This window comes from Caloenas nicobarica, chromosome 1, assembly GCF_036013445.1.
Source record: "Caloenas nicobarica isolate bCalNic1 chromosome 1, bCalNic1.hap1, whole genome shotgun sequence".
NCBI classification, from domain to species: Eukaryota; Metazoa; Chordata; class Aves; order Columbiformes; family Columbidae; genus Caloenas; species Caloenas nicobarica.
This window is the reverse complement of record NC_088245.1, coordinates 189,958,661-189,984,952: the sequence shown is the minus strand read 5'-3', so window position 1 is coordinate 189,984,952 and position 26,292 is coordinate 189,958,661. Positions and strand designations below refer to the sequence as shown.

General features: G+C 36.0%; 1 protein-coding gene across 7 annotated transcripts in view; it reads left to right on the top strand.

The window, feature by feature from the left end:
• Positions 1-26,292, top strand: part of NBEA (neurobeachin) — a 490,542-nt gene that overhangs the window by 395,560 nt on the left and 68,690 nt on the right. For all 7 annotated transcript variants that reach the window (XM_065627071.1, XM_065627076.1, XM_065627075.1 and 4 more), the window contains 3 exons: positions 8,028-8,140; positions 17,705-17,845; positions 25,676-25,795. In XM_065627071.1, the coding sequence (XP_065483143.1) occupies positions 8,028-8,140; positions 17,705-17,845; positions 25,676-25,795 (374 nt within the window). The remainder of the gene's footprint in view (positions 1-8,027; positions 8,141-17,704; positions 17,846-25,675; positions 25,796-26,292) is intronic.

Genomic DNA, 26,292 nt, shown 5'->3' with positions numbered 1-26,292 from the left:
TAGGAAGTTAGCCTAGGTCCACTCAGTCCTTGTCCAATACATTATCGACTGAACTGTCCTTCACTTGTAGTTTCCTTTTTATGTATTAATTTCTTCTGCAAGCAGTGTGTCTAAACTCTTTAAATGAGACTAGACAAGAGCGGAGCCAGTTTTTGATAGATTACTTTCAATTTTTAATCAATTTAAAACTCCAAGGTCACTTATTTTTAGGTACATCACCAAAGCATCCAAACCTGAAAGACATCATTATGTCTGAACTCAATTAGGAATTGCAGTGACACACTAAAGTGTCCATCAGTAAACAAGCTTCAGCCTGAAGGAGTTCCTTCAGAGTATCTCAGAGGTCTCAGGAAAAACATTTTTTGACCTGTTGTTTGATATTAGTGCTGCTAGGCAGCCTTTATAGCCAAACACATGGGTGGTCACATGAGGCAAGTTTCTCTTAGTGTCATCTAGTGTCATTCACCTGCCTTACAACAGGATGGCCTGATATTTGCATTCCAGATACCACCTTCTGTGCCCAAGGTTTGGAGGATTACAGCTTTATTTATTTATTTATTTATTTATTTATTTTATTTATTTTTTTCTGTATCTGTGAGCTTGTATTGTATTTGGAAAAGCTTACAGCAGCTTGGTCAGTACCTTAGCAGTATCTCTCTCTGACTCAAAGCACTTAATTTCTGGGAGATCTTTTGGTATCAGTCTTACTGGTAAATCTCATTTGTTCATGTAATCTCATTGTTGTTAATTGTATAAGCTCACTTGCTCATTTTCACAGCATTACCTGCTATCTTATGAAGTCTTTCAACAATGCATGATCAAATTCAAATTCAAATGTAGGTAAAGACCTGATTCCCCATAAGAGAGAGAGGTAAATTGGAGTCTCTAGGAGAAATTCAGCCTAATTCTTTGTCTCCGTCTTGTATTGACTGGCTTATTTTGTAAAGTCATTCTTTTTAATGATGCTTTGAGGTCACATGGATCAACAAATATATGTTTTTTGAAGGAGAGCCAATATTCTGATTTTTAAAAGTTTTAGAAGTGACCAGTATTGGTCAAATAAAAATGAATACCCAGGCATACTCTTCTGCTAAGATGTGAGCAAAGTGTTGAGTAATATTCGAAGACCTTTTCCTTGTCACAAAGAATGTCCCTTACTCTGATTTTTATTTCAAAACCATCTGCATTACTTGACTTCTGCTAATTGGTCCTTACCAATCTATGTATTTTCTGTTTTTTCATTTTCCGAGAAGGGTAACAGTCATCATGTTAGGCTGGAAAGAAAGTATCACTATATGATCTCATAAGAGTTTTTGGAGGGATATCTAAAAGCAGCTGAGATTCTTGGGTTCTTTCCCAATCAGCAAGAGTGCTGTCACATCTGATAATGTTCCAGCAGGATTAGTGAAATAAAGGGTCCTGCTGTAAATGATCTTCAATGCAAAGAGCTTGCAAGAAAGCATGATTGCATTGCTATATTATGTGATTTCTATTTCTGTTTCTTAATTTTTTTGAGATTTTGAAGATTCATAGTCTCTGTGAACATAGATAAATAGATTTAAGTCGCTGATGTCATTATAAAGTCTGTGCTTACTGATGCAGAGTCATGGAAACTGGTGATGTTTTTTTTGAAAATTAAAATAAAATTTACCCTCAATAGCTGAACTCCCTGCCAATGGTACATATACACAAAACATTTTCTGAAAAGAGCATAGGAGAATTAAAACTGACTCTAACCCAACAGCCAATTCTACACATGACAATAACCTTTTTATTCCAGTTTGGAACAAACCCTAAAATTTTCCAACTTCTTGACAGAAACAAAAGTCCCTCAAAGCTATTTTTTGGAAGATCAACCTGGTTTTATAGTTCTAATGAAATCTGCACTTCAGCTAGGACTGACTTCAAAAACTCATTAAGAACTTGGGGGTATTGCAAAGAAACTCATTCTAAGGTTCCTGGCAAGCCAGAAACACACCCGCAATGGAGCGCACGTGAGCTCCAAGTCCGATGGCAGTACATAAAGATTTAAATACATAAATATATGTATTAGAAGCCTAGAAGATTTCACATCCGCAAGCTCCTTTCTGGCCCCACCATAGCATGGCACTGAACTACCAGGGACAGAGATCTGGGAAACTGCGGGGTGGAGAACTCTGAGGCAGCCCGAATGACACCACTGCTTTTACAGCTGTGCCTTTATGTCTGTAAGTCTTCTGCTGAAAGGCATTTCTCCAAAATATTTCGTTTGTAACAACTACGTGTTTTCTGATGAAGCACTAAAAAAAAAGTAATACCTCTACCAGAAATACAGTACTGGAAGCACAGTACGTCTGCTACATGTTGCCTTTGTTTTGATAACACCGAACTGATAACAGGCCAGATACATCTGTGTTAAATACAAGCAAATTCTTGTATGCACTCTAGACAGAACCCCCAGCATTCAGAAGAAAATACAGGATTTTCTATTTTGTACACAGAGTATTGGATATACTCATGACCTCCTTTGCCTTCTTTGGAAATCCAATTTCCAAATATATTTTTAATTATACTCTTTGTAATGAGAACCCATAAGAAATATTTCCTCAGAGATACAACTTCTTTACCAGTAACTGTTTGTGTAGGCAGCGATGACCTAGTTTTAGGCTGTAACTGCTTGTTCAAGCACCAGCATATTTTCTAACAATATCATTGTTTTTAACCATTAAGAAATAAGTGCATATTTTTTTTTTAATTCATGTTGCCATTTAGCTCCTATTGGCTTCTTCAGCATATCTGAATTGTAGCTTAGTCACTTAAGAAACGTGGAGGTTTGGCACTTAAGAAATGTGGTTTATCTGCTGGTAAGTAAGTGATACATAGATCCCTTTGTTGTTTTTTATTCTTCTCCAAATAAATAGAGGTCCACTAACGAAGTGGACTTTTTGCTAGTTCTTTGTAGCTTCCTTTCTTCTTACAATGGTGCTTGATTAGTGTCTAGCCCTTTACAAAACAGCAAGAAATCACTCACGTCTTCTTGTGATCCTGTTCTGAAATTATTCAAGAATCAGCAGCCTTGGAAGAGAGATGTTTGGAAGTGAGGCTTCTGACACCAAGTCATTTCTTTCATTTGTGACATGCCACTGGTTCCTTTCCCACAAGAAGTCCTTTGCTTGCTTGTTAATGCTGTTAATTACACAGACTGGCTGGTCTCTGTAGAACAGAACCACTGAAACAAATATACGAACCTGTCCTTAAATCTCTCCCTGGCTTGCCAATATGTCTGTCCTGACAAGCATGGCCCCTGGCTATTCTGTAAGTTCTTAATCAATGTTTGAAGTACAGAAGTGTCCCCTTGGAAAAAATCCATCTTTCTATGACTCTTTTAAAAAAATCTTTATATCACCCTGTTACCACCTCTGAGACATTGCCTGGCTTCATTTTTAGTTCAACTGTTTCTGTTATGATCTTTACTCAGGACTTAATAACTGTCTACTTCAGCTATTGTAGTTCTCTCTTTTGAGATAATTTCTTTTCCAAGGATATATGGTTACCATCACTTGCGCTGGCCTGTTGACTTATTGCAATTTCAATTCAAAATCGCTCTCCATTTTCAAAACTCTCTGATGTCTTGTTTCAACCTGTTTCTCTGGCCCTCTAGCCAACTATTTTCTCACCTCCCTCTTCTGTTTCCAAGGTCTTCACCTCTTTCTTGCCCTCATTTCTGACTCAGGCATATTTCATCGTGTTTATGGCTCTGGGTTTTTCTCCCAAAGGTAAACACTGCACTCTGCTACTTATCAATCAGTCTCAGTGTTGTACGCTCTGTGCTCCTGGTTTTTGTCCTGGTTGTGTAGACATAAGCCTTCCTGGCCACCTTCCCCCTCCTCCTACCTATTCCCTTCTCAGGGATCCTTTAGCTTTGAAGGCTTGAAAGCAGCTGTAATTATCCTAATTGTCCTTTCTTCGGGCACAGAGGAGAAGGCCATATTGCTTGTGATCGGCATGTATGTCAGCTGAACCCTCTGGGTGATATAGGGAACAAGTAATTTTTACTATTCTCGGTTGCAAAATTATTGAAAAAAGTACTTAAAAATAACCCCACCGCAGCAAAAAGAATCAGGAGGAGTGGGAACAAGTAATTTTGTAATGTGGTTGCAGTGCCCAGTATTTTAGCTTGAAGTCTAGTTTTCAAATCTATTTCTCAGTATTTAACTGATTTATGCATTTTTTCTGAAATTGCAGTATATTAAATATGTGTTTGCATTTGTATTTAGTGGAATTTTAATTCTTTTTAATCCTACCTGCCACGGCTTTTAAAAGAAGTGGAGAATAATTATATCCATATTTTTTAGAAGTCATTTCTTGTAGTGGAAAGGGATTATTTTTAAAGGTTTGTGGAAAAAATATGACATCTTCAGTCAGGTAATAAATTCAGATGAACTTCTTCCCCTTCCTTCTTTTTTTTTGCCTGTTTAGCATTTTCCACTTTTTTACTCTGTGATGTACAAGCCCTCACTGGTTAATTATGTATATATTTAGCTACTGCATGTGTTGGGCTTATTATTGTCATCTAATTAGATGTAACTCGAACTACTTGCTTCTAGAAAAATCATTAAAAATTCTTTCCTAATGACCTAGAGATGACAAAATGTCTGCAAAGTGTGAAGAAGCAGACAAGCACAGGAACATCGCTCTTAAAGAGTGTTAATCCAGATGCTGCAATCATCTAATTAAACAATATTTTGCTGTCATTAACATTTTCACCAAGGAATTGCAGTTATAATTTCTTTGTCAGCTGTCTCTAGCTCACTTTACCTTCAAAACTAAAGTGCCATATAAAAACATTAAATTGGATGGTTTAATTAAAAAGTGGTTTTTTTTTTTTTAATGAAGAAACATATCCAGTATTTCTGAGATCTCATTTACTATGCCTCAGTTTTATTGTTCAAGTAGATTAGTGTCATAGGCCTGCAATATTTAATATTCAGCCTGTAATATTAATCTCTGTAAGCCTACTTGGGGGAAAATCTGGAGCTTCTGGCAAGGTATGTGGACTACCAATAGCAGTACAGGTTTATGTTTTATATTTATTTAGCTAAATAAAGAACCAAATCTTGCTGGAAACACCAGATAATTGATGAGGTGGCTAAATATAGTCATCTGCTGACTTTACTCTGAAAATAGTCATTGTGAAGCCAGAACTGATCAAGAAAGCATTCCTAATAAAGTTAAAGCACTAATATTTATGCGTGTTTAGAATTAGGGATCTGTAATCCCATTATAGGCCTAGATCACTGTCCTCCACTCAGATAAGCACAGATGTGTGGTCTTATCTCATTGTGTAGGTTTGGTCTCCTTTCACGATTTGAATTATTGTTCATCTTCTTGAGTCATTTTTATTTGTTGATATTAAAAAGAAAATTATTGAATTCAGAAAAATAAATCATTAACTTTTTTGCTAAACAAATTATCCGCTATTCTTTTTAGTTAATCTCTTCCTAAATAAAACATGTTTTATAAAGATCAAAGTAGGAGAGAGTTAAATATTTTGTTTATTTTTTCACGAGGTTATGGTTGTATTTACCAAATACATAATCACTAAAACTGCATTGTTTTTAACTTACTCTACCTAAGATGAGAGATAAGCTGCTTCAAATTGTTTCTCATTCTGGGTTAAAAAAATGCACACTAGAGTTAATGCAGTGTCCTGACGAGGACCTAATTCCAAATGATAATTTGTTCATGTGTCCATATTATAAGTAACCCATCAAAACCACACAGCAAAGGAGAACTTGTGTACAGCAGCTAGACTCGAGATTGCTTTTTTCTTGCTCTAGTCACATATTTATTGATTTTCCCATCTGGAATAGGAATAAAACATCAAAATCTTGTTGACTGAATGCTGAAATTGAAATAAAATGAATGAAGTGAATATACAAATTAAGTACAATCTCAATATGGAAATTCTCAATTTTGAAATAAAAAGTAATTTTTGAAAACTCTAAATACCCTTCATAATTTTGCAAAAGGATGTTCTTACCTTTCCAAATGTTTCTATAAAGTGTTTTCAATTGAAGGTCTTTATTACTGTGAACTCTTTTCCATAAAACCTTTGATTCTGAAGAACTATCACTTTTGCTTATGCTTTGTGATAGACTATAGTCACTTTGGTCATTCTCTTCCTGAATCACAAATTTCTTTTAGTCTGCTTTCTACACAGCACAAATGTCTTTCTTTTATTGAAGCTTTTGAACATTTTTCTGTAAACTTAATTGAGGATTCTAATGGTGAGAAAAACATTTATTGTATAAAGGTATAGTTTTATAAAGGCCATATTTTATAGAACCTTAAATTTTACAATCTTGAGAACCTTTGCTGATCATATGTAATTAATTCCTTGCCAAAAAGGAAAATAGTACTCTGATTTGACAGATTTAGAAAATAAGGCAGAGTGTCTTACTTCAAGACATACAGAACCCCCCTCAAGAAACTCTAAAACATTTAGTATTCTGCCAGAGAGTACCTTTGCTTTCCCTCCCTCACACAGATAAATTCTAGTGTATTTCTTGATTAAAATATTTGGTAAATTCTTGTTCCATCCAAGAATGGTTTGGCATGAATTCATCATTGATATTAAAGAAGCATTTTTGTTCCCATCCATCTTTATTTGAGTGTGGCACACAGTGCTGGTATTGCTTTTTTAAGGAAGTTGTATTTGTACCTAAATCATTTTTCTATATTCTTGTGAGCGTGTATTTGTTCAAAATGTAAAAATGAGGACACCCAGTTGTTAACAATGTGTGCTTCTCCTGTTTTCAGTGAAACTATGTACAAAATAGAAACATGCTTCTTGTTCATCAGCTTCTGTTGAAAAAACAAGGTGTTTGTAGAGCAGTGAAAGTTTCACATTTCATTAAAGCAGAGCTGATTTTTTTTGGAGAATTGCAAATGCTACTCAGAACAAGGAAGCCTGTGTTTCCCTGTGCTGAGTTTTGTACCCCAGGAATCTGTCCAGAATCTGGAAGGAAGCAGTTAGTGAGACAGGGCTGTAAATCTGCCGCAGGACTGGGAATTGTTAACCTGGGTTATTTCAGTCTGCTAATTATATTATATAAATACACACACACATGTATTTATGACCTGATTTGGTTTTTTAAGACGTATGTTGCATTTTGTGTGGCTCTCCGTAAATCAATATGGTGGATGGTTCTTTACTGAGCAACTTCATTTGCCTTATCACTGAAATGCTAGATACTCCTCAATACCAGGTGACACAGAAATAACAGCCTTTCCCATGCACACTTTTCGTGGTGATGAATTCATAATTTTCAATTCACTTAACTTGCAGATTGTTCTTTTGAAACTCTTATCTGCAGATGCTTTTTGCATGTTTGAGCTGCTGGGGTGGTAGCAATGTTTCTTTCACTATGTTTGGAGAGAGTGGCGTGGGACAGTCAGCTCTGTCTTTGAGGAGCGAAGAAATGCGTTTTAATTTTTAAAGTGGTTACAAAATAGTGTTAAAGCAAACACAAATTCCTCCACTTTGATTCCACTATTGCAGTGACATTTCACCACTTCTTCAGTGAAGAAGAGCCATGGGGAATAATGGATTCATATGGTCTATGCAGGACAGACCTAGATTTGCAAACCTCAAATTTAGCCCCTTGCTGTTGGACTCTCATACAATCTTTGCCAGATAATGATACTGCATACAGTTGCTCGGAAAATGATAGTGTAGTGGCTTTAAATTTCAACATTCATGCTGTGAAAATAGCTTCATGGAAATAGAAAAGTGTTCATTGGCATATGATGGGTTTTAGTTTGAAAGATACTGTGTTCTTTATATTATGCTGATTTCTATATTGACTTCTGATTCAAGACAAGTGCATCTAAATGGCTACTTCTGTCTGAAAGATTTATACCTGATTCTGTCAAGTGGTGGGAACTGGGAATATGTAATGCAACAAAAGTAACTGCTAGATTGGTTTTCAACTGGAGAAGTAAACAGTATTTCCTAATTCTTAAAACATTTTCTTTCTTAATAGGACGAACGTACAATGACCTGAACCAATACCCTGTATTTCCATGGGTTTTAACAAACTATGAATCTGAAGAGTTAGACCTGACCCTTCCAGGCAACTTCAGAGATCTTTCAAAGGTATGCTTCAATTCTCTTAAAGGCAGTCAGCCAGCCCTTTCAGGAAGAGATTTTGTTTTATATTTATAGTCTGGTTAAGTTAGGTCTTAAAGTTAGAAAAGTCTGAAATAAAGTTTTCTATTTTAGAATCAATTCATACTGAATCTCTACCCTATGCTGCTTCTGTGTCCATGACTGGTCTGGTTCCAGACCTGCAACTCCTCTGTACCTTCTGACTTACAGATCATGAGTGCATCAGAACACTTGATCTGATTAATTATCTCTTTTAATTTATAAAAGCTGATCCTTTGGAAATAAAAAGCTTGGACTAATTTTTCACTTTGATTTGCAGTGCCTAGACGAGTAATATAATTGCGCCACCTCCTTTTGTTTTAATAATTATTTAGTAAACAAGTATTTTTGTATTTTAGACCCTAGACTGTCTGTTGCCTATTATCATTTGTGGTTTTTGCCCTCCAACTTGACTTTGGCAGTTAGTGCATTATAATAACACAGTTCGTAGTGTTTGTTTCTCTAATAGCACCAGACTGCCATCTATACCCAGCTCTGATACTCCAGTTGTGCCAACAGACTGGGGAGAAGATGTTTTCCTGGCCAAGCATAGCAGAAACATCTGGAGGGGCTCTACTTTTGGCCAACTGGAATAAAGATAGGAAGCAGAGTTTGAAGCTGATTTGTGGGAAGTATCTTTCCTGGTTCCTATCAACCAAAAAAGTGTGTGTGCTTTATTACCAGTGAAGGCAAGAAGCCTTGCAACATCCCCAGCATGAGGTTTCTGTTGTCTGGCCATGACAGCTTCCTTGCATCCTTGCCAGTTCCTCACTCAGGAGACAGAAGTTGCTCATACAAGTTGAATGAGACTCAAAACCACAGGAAGCTGTCACTGGCTGACTTTAGCAATGAGACTGGAGAGGAGAAAATGACCCCCAAGGCCTGTGCTGCCCCTGCTTTCCCTCCTGCTGCTGCTCAGGGATGAGTTTCTGGGGCTTCTGCCTTTAAGGCTGCTTTTGTTTCCTTCTCTTTCTGCAAGCACACATCGCGGGCAGCAATGGAGACATCCCACCCTGGGTATCTAACAGTCTCATATCGCTGTTGGAAAGAGTGTGCTTGCAGTATCTCCAGTTGTATTGTAGCCATTCCTAGCCACCTGTTTTTGTGAGGCTTCCAAAATAAGTTGAGTAGGACTTGATTGCATAATAGTACATAGAGATACCCAAGTTCCGCCCCCCCGTGCCTCTTTTTTTCTTTGATAGAGAAATGAATAAATAAATACAACCAGAAATTAAACTACATTCACGGTATGCCTCAGGTGTAAACAGATTGGTTGAGACACTACTTCTGTTGTGTAGAACTTCTGACCTTTCACAATATTATAGATATGTTTCACAGATGTCTCTTTCACTTACATAAACACCATTGTAATTGTCACCAGGAACAACAGAAGAAAATCCACAGACGTAAAGATGAGTAAACATCTTGCACTGGCTTGTTCCCTAGCACGTCTAAAAATATTTCTGGTTTTTAGTTGTTTATAGTGATAAACCTTTCATTAAGACCCTTACTTTTCAAAATCTCTTAGATTCACTTCTTTCTAGTATTAATAGCAGTGCATGTGGTGAAGTGCAACAAGATTAGACAGCATCTCATGAGTCCTTCATTAGGTATTTAGTTTTGGTTGAATCAAAATTTTTATGGCAGCCTATTAAAGTATGTAATTGCTACAGGAAGTGGTGTGATAGGTGAATAGATAGGTTTTCCTCATGAGTTAGTAACAACTCATTATGGAATTAGTGCTTGTATAGCTTATTAAGTATCACTGCACGCCTAGTAGCGCTCTCCCTTGAAAGGAAATGTAGAATCAAGTGTCTGGTTATTTATGTTTCTTCAAGAATCTGTGCAATGTGCACATCAGTATTTTGCCCGAGGACATTTTCTTCCTCAGTTTGATAACTGCATTCTCCTATTCAAAAGCTACCAGTGGTTTCCTCTGGGAAAGCTCGATTTTTGACCACTAAAAAAAACCTACACACAACTAGTTAAGGAAAATAGTCTTTCCTTTTTGGCGAGATCTGGGCTGCATTTATCCCATGGATGTGTGAGAAAACACATGTGCAATCTGTAAAGTGTTGTGGGATCCCTCAGGATAAAAGGGGCGTAATTGTCATTTTTTTCCAGTGTTTATTGTAATAACATCTGATAGGTTTCATTTCACAATGATTTTAAAAGGAAAAATAGATTAATGATTTTTTTTTAAAAGGCAGTGGCCAGTTAATTTGAAATGCCTTACTTTGCACACGTTGGCTGTTATGCATTACTTGCATCCTGTTTCAATTTATGCATTAACAGCAAAAATCTTCAAAATCAGAATGTATCTGAAGCATTTCCTTGGCAATTCTGCTTCCATTTTTGATATTGTCCTGTATCTGTAAGTAAGCCACTTCTTTCCTTGTTAGGGAGGTGAATCCTGAGTAGCCTAATGCTTAAAAGGGGGAGTTGGTGATTTATTGTTCACATTATTGAACTGGGGTGTGCCATGAAACCTCCACCAGACCTCTGGGGCAGGCACACGGAGTCTCCTTTCCATGAGGAGCTACTTCCTTCTGTCAGGTTTTACCTTGCAATGGAGAAATGTTCCTGCTGATTTGATGGCAAATCAGAACCTCCAGCTAAGCTGTTGATGGATAAAATCTCCTTAGTCAGTTCCTGACCTTCTGTCTTCCCACAAATTTGCCCTTCTTAAGTTTCACAAAGCCTCTGTCCTTAATATTCAGTGATTAATACCCCTCAAACAATCTTTTGAAACAATTTAAAATTCTAAATACTATTGCATATGTGGTAAAAGCCCACAAAAGCAAAGAAATTAAAAGTAAAAACACCTATCGTGATTTGTTTTCTTGATATAAAATAGGTTTGGTAGTTAAATATAGATACATCATCTAACCTCTTGTAAAGTAATTACTTGGTGTGTTATTGTACAAAGTTCATACAAATCTCCACTGTCAGATTTATAATCTTTTATTCCTAGGCTTTCTGTATAAAATATGATACACCACCTTTGTGATATCACAACTCCTAATTGAACATACACTGCAAATGTAATTCATGTTTTGTGGAAATGAAATTAGATGTGTTTGGCTTGCTTACGATGTCAGTGATAGAGTAAAGCATATGCCTTTTGCATTTAGCTCAAACTTAAATATTTACATTTCTGCAGAGCCATCTTGAAGATGTAACTTGTCCTTTCCCTCGATTCCGTTTTATTCTGTTTTCATGTAGCACTCTTTATTGTGGTACTTTTACATCCAAATGTTGCTTGTTCTTGCAGAACAATTATATTTAAAAATTAGTTTGGAAATTCCTCTGCTTTTTGTTTGAAGTATTCGGAAATTCCCCTATCAAGGCTTTTTTTTCCTTTTACATATATAATAGTTTGAGATTTAAAACCAGGGCCCATGGGCATGGAAGGTGCCGTAGCAGTAGGATATATTGGACCTCTCATTTGGTTAGACAGTGTAGGCTCAAGTTTTATTCATTACACATACAAGGTTAAAGGTTATATTTATTGTTTGACAGGATGAAAAGCTAATGAAAGAGGCTGTCATAGATACATAGATTATCTTTTCACTATGAAACCACCAGGTGATCTGCTTATTTTCTTCTTTATTGAGATTTCCTTTGGAAGCATACCTATGGTATTAAACATTAGTACAAGAAAGGTGTAGGTAGCCCGTTATGGTACACTGAGTTTTTTTGAGTCTCGACATGCTTAAAATGTGACAGGATTTGTTTGTGCAAAATTGTATGACTTCTACTCCTAAGTTATAGTGAATGCATGGGTTTGACATACTGCGTTGTCCCTGCTCATTAAAGTGTAAATGGGAGTTTCTCCTCATTTACTTCCAGTCACAGATCGTGTTAAATAAAATGATTTCTTCACCAGGGAAAGTACTACTACTATTGACATGTGTATGAGACATCACACGCCCATTCATTGAGTGGAAAAAATTATATTTTGTTAATATAGAAGGTGTTTGACTGATGGGTGGTGATAAGCATAACCACTTTTCCTTATTACTGTGCCGTTTTAAGAAAAGGAAGTGATAAAGCCCCAAGGCTTCTAAATGTAATAATGCAAATGAATGCATCGAAGTGTGAATATTTCAAGGCAAATCACACTTAATACTTCCAAAAATGTGTATGCTGTGGAATGGAGTTTATGGGCTTAGCAAGAGCCACGCTTACTGGAAAAACGAAATTGGTTTCTGTAACTTAGAATTCTCTCTTTACCACAAGCAACCCTACCATCAGAAGAAAAATTAGTTTGGTTCTCAATTGGTTTAAGCCACATAATTAAACATTTTCTTTTCTTAAATAAAAAGTACATTTACCACATGACACGCTGGTACTTTGAATCTGCCAGAACTCTTATATTTGATAACTGATATGCTGAAGAGAAGGTGTTTACAAATTTGGATAAAATTAGAATGTATTTTAAACTTTAAAGTCCCATCCTATGATGTCCTGCTTGTAGTTATGGTTTTTTGTTTGTTTGTTTGGATTTTTTCGTGGTTTTTGTTTGTTTGTTTAATAAAAAAGCAAGCAGTCAGCAAAAGCTCAGTCTGAATTTAGCCACAGCTACATAAAGCCATGCTCAAGATATCTTTTGCAATAATTTTGCACAGTACCTTCAAAAAAAAAAAAAAAAAAGATATATAAATAGATAAGGTAGCTGCTGCATCAATTACAGTCAAGATAAGCAGAGTATTTCAGTGGCTGGATAAATAGGATGCTATGTTCAGTTCTGCTCTCATGAGAGAATGTAGTTCTGTGAAGATAGCTGGCAAAACAGTAAATATTACATGAGCTAACATAACATGTCCAGTGGATATAAACACTAGATGTATTGACAATACACTGGTTCAAAGGCCACATGTCTGAAGAGATTAGCCAGATAAAAAAGAATGACAGGAATACCAGTGTGTTTTTAATGTTAAAGTAAATACTTACTTTATTTTTAAACGGAAAAAGAAGCATAAAATAAACTCAAACAGCAGCTTTCAGTATATCAAAAGTGAAATGGCTGAATAGGCATTGTCATACAGTAAGTTGTTTTGCTCGGTTGGATTAAAGAATATGATATAAAACAATTTTATGTAAAGTTAATATTATTTGATATGAGTCCTTACAGAGGGCTTTTTAAAATAAAAAGATAAATGGTGCGTTTGGAAAAAGCATTTTATAAAACATTATAGAAAGAACTCTTTATTTGATGTGCAGAACAATTTGTTTGACTTAAATTCTGTTTCTGTAGTAGTCTTATGGTTAAGGTCCTGGGCTGAGATATAGCACATGGATTGAGCTTTGCCTTTGTATTGTCTGTGCAAGTCATTTTAACTAGTTTGCACAGCAGCAGAGCCTCACTGAAATGGAGATAAAATTATTTTCTTCCATTACGTGAAGATACAGGGGTAGATCCATAAATAAAATTCATCTTTGTTTTATAGCCATGGTATCAGATTAAAACTGTAGTAGTTTACTTTCTGAACTGAGAATGGCACTGTAACGCTGTGCGAAAGTGACCAAAACTCTATATACCCTACACATTACACAAGAAATGTGAGAGACTACCATTACTGTAGAGCTTGTCATCGAGCAGGACACATCAGAGAAAAACTTGGTTAGCTGCTCATTTGTACAGCCGAGATTTAAAGTATTTACAGAAAATGCATGTCTTTACTGAAGGATGGGCTCTTGCTGTTTCTTTGGGTAACAGCATTTTGCCACATGGACATTAAAAAACCACTGTGGAAGCCAGTGGCAGACCTCTTTGAATTTACTCCATGCTATTTTATTGATAGAAGTTTTCACTTTCAGGAAATGCACGGTCATTTGGTACACACAAGCTGATCTGTTTGCAGTTAATCAGCAAGTTTTTAAATTACACAACAAAAAAATGAGAGATTTGAGCACTTTCCCTTAGCATTTTCAAGGTGTATGGTTTCCTACATCAGGGGAGATATAAGTCCTTTCTGTTAATGTGGAGAGAAGTGGTTCACATAGGGTCTCCATTACTGCACAGAAAAGAAGAGGAATTAGATATTCCTTGTATTTCTTCAGCCAGTGGCCAGAGGAGGCTGCCGTGATGCTGAAGCAGAAGCTGCGGAGGTGTGTGAGCAGGGGCAGCTCGCAGCTCTCGTCCCATGCGGTGCTGTATCGACACATCTGCACTGCTGCTGAAAGTCCCGTTGGCACCTCGGCATAAACAGTGCCACGTTCGCACACCAGTCCCTCCAGAGCTAGCTCGGGGATTTCCAGCACACCTCTGTATGGCAAGGTATACTCATACCCATGCGGTTTACCTGGGAGCACTAGAAATCTTTGTGGAATGCCAGAAATGAACCTCTTGTCTCCTGAATGCCAGGCTGCCATCCAGGTCACTAGTTTATCCAGGCCAGGATCTGTCCTGAGAAGTCCAGGTGAGACTTTCCAGCTGAAGACCAGCTCTGCCTCACCTTCTCATTTCTTTCTTGTTTTCCTTCTCTCTGGGACAAGGAAGGGCAATTCCCAGAAAAGGTTCTTCCCAGAGATTTTCACATGAAAGTTTCCATACCATGGAAGAAGAGAGATGACTCTCATGATATTTCACTTAACAAGTCCATTTTATTAAGCAAATATTTTGTGCTTTTCAGCATTTTTCTTCAAATGAACCCTAAAGTAATTGAAAGAAAAATGGATTTGAATTCTGAAAAGAATATTGATGAGGATGAAGGTAATCTTCAGAAAACAGCTTTTTAGGTTTATCATTGAATAAATTGAACATGTGTCTTCTGAAAGTAGATTATTTTAGCTACTTGTGTGGGCATTTTTACGTGAAAATGGGAATGCACCATTTTACAACCTTATATATTTTATCTTTTAAATTGAAATGACACTTCTCCCTGAAGAACCTAGAAAACATGATAGTGCATTTACATTAGTGTTTTATGTGACTTTGAAAAATTGTTGTCAAGTTCTTGAGAGAAAGTACCTTTTTCATTAAATATAACAATAGATATACACATTTTTTAATGAGTTATTTAAAGCTATGCGTTAAACTATCATTAAAATTTTGCTAGTCTATAAAACAAAATACCTTTTAATTATTTTTGAGCATCACTTATGCTTCACAGTTCTTTTTATTGTAATCGATTTACAGTGAAGAATGAGAACACATAGCTTATTTGATGAAAGATATCTGATCAGCTTCAAATATATCTTGAAAGGCCTGGAGTTTTGATTTTCAGTCATGCATTAATCACCATATCCCTTCTCTACTGCGTCTTCCGACATATATGCACAATAATATTGTGACAGATGACGCCTCTGTCTTTCATAGCCTCAGAATTCACTGCAGCGTAGAGTGAGATGCACCTTCACAGTGGAGGGGAGATGTATTCTCAGGGTGTTTTTCCATTACAAAATATAATGTCACCGATTTGTCTGCCATTTTGTGTTTCTTTCTCAGAGGGGGTGAATGTTTCCTGTTGACAGACTGGGGTGTGAGTTACTGCTCTAACTTTTGAAATGTGCAGTTGGGAACTGGAATTTGTTCTGCCAGAGAAGTGGAGGTGCAGTACCTCGACGAGGGCGGTATTGGCAGGTCCCGTGAAGTCCCCAAAGCAACCCAGAGCCCTGATATAATTTAGAAAAGTGGACATACATCTGCACAGTTTGTCAATCTAATAGGAAAAGAGTCTTTTAATAAGTTACTGTTTCGAAGAAGTGGTTGAACAACCATTTTTATATATTGGCAACTTATAGGCTACAATAATGCCAGCGTATTTCCTGGCAGTGGCAGGATGTGTAACGAAACCAAGTATAAGAAAAATGAAAATATTTATTTTTTCTTTTTCCAGTAGTTGGGAAACAAGCCTGGAAAGCATTAGGGAATGGCTCATACTTCTCTTTCAAGAATGTTTTGTGAGGTCTTGCAGTGCAATCTGCATCAGATAATACTGATCCTTAGGGATTACTCATACATTTTACATGTATGAGAAAGCTATTAACATCTCCATGACACAACAAAGCATTAAGCGTCCAGAATGTTTCATGTAAAAAATACCAAAATCATAATGTTTTAAGATGCAAGTGTTCATCAAACAGTGCTATTTAAAAACAAGTTGTAATATGTAAAATTGGAAAACAGCATCATCTATGTCAGCCTTTTTAACAGCCATCTCAAAAAACATAGCACTGAAGGAATAAAATACTTGTAGCTTTAAAATTGCTCAGTTATATATGTAGTTCAGTGAAACACACTGATTTGGTATTTCTATTCTAAATGACTTTGTATTTAACACAGTAGAAAAATTGTGCTGTGGAATGAAATATGAGAATACTTGTTAGCATTTTGAAAATGGTCAAAGTCCTTGAGTATATGTCTGTTTTCAAGTTGTAATTCCCTTAATAACATCAATGCTAGGTCTTAATTTTTGGTTAATAAAATTCTAATAGTAATTTGAAATTGTAATTACGATGGATTTTTATAATGAAATTGTAATAAATATTTATACAAACATTCAGTGTGGAAGTGTGCTCTCCTCTAATTATTAACTCTGTGTTTGGTTAATTTTACTAGAAAAGCTACAATCTGAAGATTCTTTGCAGATAGACAGTAAATACTACTATCTTATCTAGAAAACCGGATTTGAGATCACTTATCTATTTCAACATTTTAGTTACTTTTCATTGTGTTTTCTTTATCCCAGTGACTTTTGTATCACACAATAACAAATCCACTTTGGAAAAAATGAGACAAAATGGGTTAAAAAGATCATAGAAAAGCATGTATGTCCTGTAGACATGCCCAAACCAACAGTTCCTACCACTGTCTTACTTTTCTTATGGTTTTTTTTTTACCTAACTTGTGTAGATTGTCTGTTAAGTATGCTCAGAATGGACTTTGAATTTGTGAATTATTTCCAAATTCTATTGTTTTTAAGTGCAAAGCTTGTTTGTTTTGCTCAGTAAAACCCGCCTTTGTTCAGTCAGAAAGTACATCCAGTCCCACAAGACTATGCATGTTTTTTTAAGTATTTCTGCTTAGGATCACCAGACACCATCAGCAGTTCTGCGTGAAATCTTTTCATCATGAACCATGCATTACAAAGTATCCTGTGCGAGCAAAAGTCAGTTTTCATTAGCTGTGTGATTACGGTGAATGGCAGCAACAGAAATATTAGTTTGGCCTCAATGCATTTAAAATGCAGTTTTAGAAGTCTATTTCCAGAACAATGTTGCTGAATTAATTGGGAAACAACTCATACTTCAAGAAGGTCTTGAAAGTTTGCAGATGTGGATCGCTTATATTTGTCAATTAAAATAAGGAAAGTCATAAGACTTTTAGTGCACAAAGGCTTTGAAAAGAAATTCTAAGATTACAGCGATCTGAAAGGATTATACAGCACGGAGTAATTTGGTTGCAGATTCTCCTAGGTAGTGAACCTTAATGCAGAATTAACCTATGACATATGAGACATGCTGCCCTTCAGCTGATAATATATTTGACCTCTTATCCCTTTGCAGCCCATTGGTGCTTTGAACCCAAAGAGAGCGGTCTTCTATGCAGAACGGTATGAGACATGGGAAGATGATCAGACTCCACCTTATCATTACAACACCCACTACTCTACATCTACTTCTACTTTGGCTTGGCTTGTTCGTATTGTAAGTATTTCTGAGTCCTGGTTTTCATTAATATTTTTTTCTACAGCATCTCTTCTGCCACTTTCCACTATTTAAAATTTTTTAATGAAAGTACCTTTCCATCAAAAACTCAGTCTTCCCTACCTTAAAATCTCAGAAATTCTCTAGGTATACTGTGTATACTCATTTATAGTGATTTCTTCCTACCCAGAAAATCTGAACACAAAATTGTGGTGGTGTAAAGAAACATACAATGAAGAAAATCCATCTAAAACTAAATCCATCTAATAAAAAGGCACTAGGCAATACAGAAAGCTGATACTGCTCACATATTCTTTTATTATTTTCAGTAAGGGACAGATACATACAACATTAAAGAAAAACCTTTTGTAAAAAGCACATTAAACTGTGAGATTGAGAGGGAATTACATAATCAGTTTTATATTAAAGCAGTATGGAGCAATGTTTTATACAAATGAACTATGCTGCTCAATGAATTAATAACTTACGGTTTTCAGAAATGTGAAAATATAGATTCTAACTTCAAACTCCTATTTCAGTTCTGGAAACCCCATACTTAAATCCTGTCCTCAAAATCAGATCTAAGGAAGGGGGCCAAACTTCAAAGATAGAATGATTCAGTTTACATGTTAACACAATGAATTACAGAAAAATAAGTGTTGATGAGAGACTTAAAGTTCCACAGATAAACCTGAATTAATGAAAAATGGAGTCACTGTGTAATTACTGAACATAAACTACACCCTGCCAATAAAAGTCTGTCACATAAGGTATGTTCCAAGCATGTTCTGCACACAACCAGCAAAGCAGAGCCACACAAAGCTGGAGATTTGAGTTTTCACTCAGCTCAGTTTCCCTTAGACCTCCTGTTTTTCTGCTCGGAAGGGAAGAATTCATGCGTCTACGAGTTCAGGATATACTTCTTAACCTGTGGGAAACTAAATGTTGATTACACTCCTATATGGGGTGATCACTGTACTCTTTTCAAATGTTGCTAAATTATTAATGTACTGTGAATATTTTCTATGGTTCACATGTGCTGCTTTGTTGCCTTAAAGTATATTAACACAGTGGGTTTATTTGCATGGTTATCTATTAATTTTGGCTGTGATTCAACAAAAGATGCCCTCTTGCTAGCCGGCAAGTTCTTAGGTCTGAAAGCCTGCTTACAGGCTGAATGTACAACACACCAAGGAGTATTCATTTCCTGTATTAGGCTAATGCTGTGTCATTTTTACTACTGTTATTTATGTGATACTGTAGGTGTTCTTGCTCTCTTTCTCTTCTGCCCTAAAAGAGCAAGAGAACAAGGTCTCTGCCTTGATGACCTTGCAATATAGACCTGACAAATTATGTTTGTTAGAGCAAACAATATATTGTGAGAAGAGAAAGCAGAAAAGGAAAAACAATGCTTTCCAGGGAAGAGATTGCTGATGGCAAGAAGGTGAAAACAACAAAGGGAGAATTTAAATAAGGGGGCACACCTAGATAGGTATTTTAAAGATTATTTAAACAGGAGTGATCAACAAAGAAAAGCAATCACTAGTGAGAGGAGACAACAGAAATGAGAGGGAGAAGGATGTGGGGAAAGTTTAAAGCTCAGAAAAGGGGAAAATAAATAACATGATGAGATCGGATAAGGCTGCATACGGAAGCCCAGAATAAAGATTTGAAAATAAGTGTGTATAGAGACAGGAAAAGATTATAGCTATGGAGATAATAAAGTCATAGTGATCCTCAGATAAATATTTTTGGATACAAAAGAAAGGATGAAAAATCCTAAGGGAGAAGATTATGCCAGTGAAGTTGACAGATGAGGTTTAGTCAGATTTCTAGAAGTTGAAGTGGAATTTCTTGCTTGTGAATTTTTTGAGCAAGTGTTTTGGTATGAGTGACAATAAGGGATGCAGAAATTCAGACAGAAAAATGCTTTCAGTTTTTGTAAAAAATGGAGAGGATTCATGGGAAGAGATGTGTTACAGCAGAGCTTTTGGTAGAAGGTGACAACAAACAGAGTGAGAGAGAGGACTGGAAAGTAAAATCATGGCAGAAGGCTGCATGGAGCAAAGAGTGAAGGAAAAGGGAAAGAAAAAAAGCGAGAAATGGTGAGAAAATACACAAGCAAACAAACAGAAAAGCTATGACCTAAAGTATACTGGAATGAGTTAGTCTGGACAGAAGCAGAAGAAAACAGTGTAGAATAATGGAGATTTGGGGGATTTGGTGGGGAGAAACTACATGTCTAGACCTTTGTAGTGGATGGAACAGTAGTTGCAGTAGGAAAGGAAGTTTTCAGCCGTTCTGAAGTGTGTATATATAGAGTTGTGTAATTGCCACAAAACCTTAAATTTTCTTTTTGAATCTTGCTTTGACAGTTGCAATCTGGTTCCTGTCAGTTCTCTTCAAAACATTGCTTGTAATATATTTCTGAGTCAATTTTGTGATAATCTGCTCCCTACTGCCTTATATTTCCCTCTGTTACTTTCCTTCACCTGACATGTCAGGCTACATTTATAAAAAAGATCTTATGCCTTAGCTTCAGTTTTGTCCTGTTTAATTGATTTTGATATCATCAGTCTCTGCCTCTGTTTTGTCATTAATACATTTTTCACTGAGTTCTCTTCAGTTCTTTGTGTACTAAGAATGTCTAGTAAAAATCCATCTTTAAAAGCGGCCTATTTAATTATGTTCTCAAAAACATGACAGTGGCTTAGCATATAATATGTTGAAGCTACTGATAATTACAGCGACTATAATAATTTCATTATTATTTTTTGTTCTTCTGCCTTCCATTATACTTGATAGAATAGGATGTGATCCTTCACTGAAGCTATGAGCTACTAGTACATCCGCAAAGCTTCTGCTGGTATTTTCTGGAAGTTGGTTGTACAAATCTAGGCATACTCTATTCTCTTTTGTAAGAATGCTAGGAGGAAAAGGAAGGCAGTTTCAGAATAAGTAATGATTCGGCCTCACCAGATCCTGTATCAAATTGTTTATAGTCACTTTTGAGGGTTATACAGCTGAACCTGAAACTCTCCCTCTTTCTGTACAGACCCCCTGCACACACACATACATGTGTACATGCACACACTCCTATGCGAATTGAAATTATAATTCTTAATTAACCTGTATGTGTTTATTTAAACTAATCCATTGTGCATTTTCAGACCACTCCATCATGCTAAAATTCTGAAATGTCACGAAACAATCCTCTAACTAGCTTCATAGGAAATGAACTGAGCCACAGCCTAGAAATATTTAATGCTATAATTACAAGTGAATCCTGTGTGTTCTCTAAAAAAGTTAGGTTTATATCCAAAATCAACTGATTCTCAGAAGTGATCAGCTTTCTTTCTAAGTTGATAACTAAGTTAGATAACTGCTTTACAGAGATAAATAATGTATGTGAAAGTCTATTGTATTGTTCAGTCAGGTTAGTAATGATGATAAAAACTGAGAGAGAACATCATGACTTGTATAATGTTGTCTTCCTCTCCTTTGAGCTGTTACTGATACCAAACCATTGTTAAACATTTTTGCACATTGCACCTCTTTAGATCTAAACCCAAGAAATTCCACTTGTTCCTTAGGAAATCTGAGCCAACATCACCCACAGATTTGCTCCCACAAACAGAATGAAAGGTATCCTGGAAAGGGATGCACTGTTCTGTTGACACAATTCCATTTTTATATTGATGAAATTAAATATCTGTTGGTTATGGATAGGTGAAGTCACTAGCTGGTTCAACAGTAATTTTTTTCGCGTGCTTTCCACGTGGGCCAGTGAATGTTTGAGTTGCAATAGGTAAAAATAGTTTAAACAAAACATGCTACATCAGAATGCCATTTATTCCAGCCTGAAAAGTAGATAGAAGAAAACAGAAAAGTAGAAAGAAGAAATAATTCTGTCTTTAATGTGAATATCCTTGTTTTCACAATTTTAGCTGAAATAAGCTAGACATATGGTGCAATTTGATGCTCTCAGAAGTTGCTGTTGAAGAAGTTGTGTTTATGTGAATCAGTTACGTTGTCATTGAAACAAAGACCGCTATTAGAGAGCGAGATTCTTTAACATTGTGGCCAATAACTTTGTAGAGAATAATTTGTTTCTGATTTCTGTTACAATAACTAAGTACTTGTCTAAGGTACAGGAAAGGTCAAGAGGATGGGACCAGACTCCTTTCAGTGGTGCCCAGTGATAGGATGAGGGCAACGGGCACAGACTGAAGCACAGGAGGTTCCATCTGAGTATGAGGAGAAACTTCTTTACCTTGAGGGTGCCAGAACACTGGAACAGGCTGCCCAGAGAGGCTGTGGAGTGTCCTTCTCTGGGGACATTCAAAACTCACCTGGACACATTCCTGTGTCATCTGCTCTGGTGACCCTGCTTTAGCAGGTGGGTTGGACTAGATGATCTCCAGAGGTCCTTTCTAACCCCAGCCATTCTGTGATTCTGTGAAATTCTGGATTTATTATAAGTCTGATTGAGCATAAACCAGTTTTTGGTGAGATTCAAAGGTGGGGAGGGCTTGAAATCCTTTTGTAAACAGAAGTGAACCTGAGTCTCCTAGTTGATAGGTCTGCGCAGGACAGTCACAGATAGATCAGAAAAAATACTCTTGTGTTCTCCCCTTACAAATGGCTGAAAATACACTTTTGTTTGACATAAAATGTCTCAGAATGACACATCCCTTCTTCTTCCCTCCCCTACTCCCAATCAAATAGGAGTACGTGTTGTTAAAAGGGGACAGAGGGAGAGAAATGCTGTTGAACTGAAAAATTTCTTGTTTCCACAGTTCAGGCTTGTATTCCTCATAATCAAGTACCCCACAAATATATTTCTCTCCCTGTTGGCAGCGAACAAGGCATGAATTTTATTCAGAATATTAGGAACGAGTGAGATGGGGTTATAATGAAAACATTGTGCAGCTTTATAGCTCTCACAGCAACAAAACCTTTACATGAAATGACAGTAATCGGTATCATAGAATAACAGTATTTAAATGAGTATATTGAATACAGATACGGGTTGTATTTATATAATATAAGCACTTGACTTTCCAGAGAATAAAAATTACCTTAAAATTATGTGAGAGGTCTGAGATAAAGCAAGTGAAAGCTCTGAATTTCTGCTAAGGATTAAAAATCCAAAAAGATAGGCACAACAGGTCATAGCAAGATAGCATAATAGGGCACCCTGTAGTGCTCAGCTATTAAAAGTTTAATCCTTGATTATGAATTTTATTGCTTTTGTATATTTGTCTCAGATGCTTAAAATAATGTTGTCATGGAATTTTGGATTAATATTTTTACATAATTTATTGTAATTACAGAATTTTTTCTGGTTTCTGCTTTTTTAAAATCCATCAACTGCTTCTGATTTCGGAAACTCAGCAGTGACCCACAGTCTGTTGCTCAATGATGTTCACAACAAATTACATGTGTCTTGTAAAGAAAAAAAGTGATACGTAGGGCTTGGTAGGAGACAGAATTATTTATTCCCAGATCAACAACGTATAATGTTTTTCAATATGGGTAAGCCAGAAAAATAGCATAATTTGCAAAGATTGTTAAAGCAAATATATACAGAAATTTGGGGGGAGGAATTCAGTTAAAACCAAAACAATTCTAATGTTGATAGAAATTCTGTAAATTTAATGCTAAAATTGTAATATTAATAGAATTTTAGGATAAATTAATATAATCCAATTGCTGTGTATATTGTTTTCTGTTTGCTGGCTCTGGGTCTGAATCATACCCTTTTTCATCTGTAGTTTACATGAAGTTCACAATATGAAGCACTGTGAAATATAGACACAGAAAAACTCTTTTCTTTCAGGATTTCAGTTCATTATGATACTTTTACGCTGCTAAACAAGTTGAGCTTCTGTTAAATTTTTTAATTCTGTTCAAATTACAGACCTCTTCCTCACTTGCCACGTATGCTTTCAATATTCACAAGTGTAAACAAAGTAATTGTGCAATGGGAGTCAGAGTCCTCCAAACAGAAATGATATTGTAATTAATTTTTATTTAATTATTTTTAGATAATTATTTAACACATACTAGGATTCTTTGATTGGAATAAATGCACTGATGAAAGCATATTTCTTAGATTGTTACCTATTCTTTTGAGTATATCTTTTTAATATAAATCCCCAATGTTTTAAGAGAAAAGAAAGACATGGAGAAAACAAACAAACAAAAACAATAAAAAACCCACAACAAACTCCACCATTCAATTAGCAGTAGAATGTCTTGCATTATTAAAATAAAAACAGTTCCATATTTGCACTGACATACATTGAAGGATAAGATGCTGTCCCTGGCTAAAAAAAAAAAAAAAAAAAAAAAAGTCTTTGTTTAAAAATAATCTTTTCCCTTTAGAAAGAGAAATTTAGAGTTTTTCTCTCATTCAGAAGAAAGTAGCCTGTATTGACTGTTGTGGGTGATAGAAAAGATTAATTGGGAAGACATGCAGAGTAAAGCCTAGTGAAACAATGGTCTCTGGGAGTTTGAATTCCCTCTCTTATTTTCCTTCTCTTTTTGGATTCTTTCACTACCTTTGCATCCATGCTTTCCTTATGTAAATTTTAATTGCTATTAAATGCTATGGAAAATGAATTACTTCAATCCTCTTTAATATTGGGTGATGTAAACACAAACTGTATAATGTGACATAATTCCCTTAAAATTTCTTTATTAATGGAGGAGTTCCCTGCTTAGCTCAAAAGTTTCAGAAAAGGAAATAGAGGATATATAAAATAAAATTCAAGTAGTAGATAGGTGATACTGTAATAAGAATCATGATCTGGTGATTATGAACTTCCTTGGTTAACAAAATTCCCAAGTGATGAGGACATGCAGGGAAATAAATTTGGGTGTGAATTTAGCAAAAGGGACAATTTTTCAAACATTCCCCATCAGACTTTGGCAAAGAGGAAGAAGTGGTTTCCATCCATGTGAACATATTGCCAAATATTAATTGAATCAGAGAGCTAATGGAGTGGTGCTAGAAAAAACAGCGAGTTGGCAGTGATCTCGGTAATCAGGTTCTGCTGTCAAATTAAGGATTTGATCCCCTGTTAACCCATCCCCTGCAGTGGAATGCAGTGACATAAACATGGGTTCTCCAGACTGGCCAAGACTTGAGCACTTCCTACCCAAAAGTTAATATATGTTCCAATTTAGTAAGCATTGGGAGTGTGATTTCAGATAGAATTCACAGAACTAAAAACTCTAAATATTTCATTTCTGTACCTCTGCCCCAAAGTAATGCTAGTGCTGGATATCCTGCAACCATAGTCAGCCTCATAATGACCATACAGACATTCTGCCCACCGTGAGGCAAAATGCAGCCTCCTGAGGTCTTTTAAATTAAATAAAAACAAAAGGGAAATCCAGGCAGGGGATTTTTTTAAGATTTGTTTTTGACATACCATCTAAAAAGGGATAAACAAAGCGTGGTAATGTAAATAACAGAGACTTTTTACGATGGTTGGAGTGAAGCAGGCAACCATCATGAACTGGAGCTAAGTTCCAAAGGTCTGCCACTGGTGGGTAATTAGTCTTATGGAAGAGTGAATACATAAAATAACCTTTCCTGCCAGAACTCAAGATTTGTTTGTGCAAAATGTGTTAGTGTCAATAAATGTACTAAGATATTCGGTACAGATACCCATGCATAGATAGAACTATGAGGTGCCACATCTTTCTTTAATTCTGCCCATATGAAGTGTCTGCAAAAGTCATTTGGATTTTGTTAGAAACCTGCTGCCTGATTCCTTCTACTGTTTTCTTAATCTGTCTTCATTTCATTGACTACAGGAGCCCTTTACAACATTCTTCCTAAATGCAAATGATGGCAAATTTGACCACCCAGATCGAACCTTCTCTTCAGTAGCGAGGTCTTGGAGGAACAGCCAAAGAGATACCTCAGATGTGAAGGTAACATATACATTAAATAAATTGATAAATGTGCATTTTCATTAATGGAATTTTGTTTTATGTAGGGACAAAGAGAGTTTTCTATATCTTCTCTTTATATTCAGTACACTGGGTATAGTTTAAATAAAAGGTAGATGTTACTAAAGATTATTGTTCTAACAGAAACAATCAAATATTCTTTGAAGTTGAGTGGACAAAAGGTGTTTTGTTTTTAGAGAAAAACAACCTAAGTGATCTAATTTAGATCAGATAATCAGGAGATGGAGAAAAGCCCAATAAATTGTTCTTTCCTGCTGTTAACTCAATATTTGGCCCACTCCATAAAACACAGCAGGAATTGGATTTGACCTTAAAGTGTCATATTGTTAGAGCTTGCCTAGCTCTGGGTTTGCATTGCCTGGGGCAATTAATAAAGCATTAATGACAAGACCCATTTAAAATGTTGGCTTTTCTGTACAGCTTTAGCTTTTACTTGACTGTGCCTGGGGATATTATGC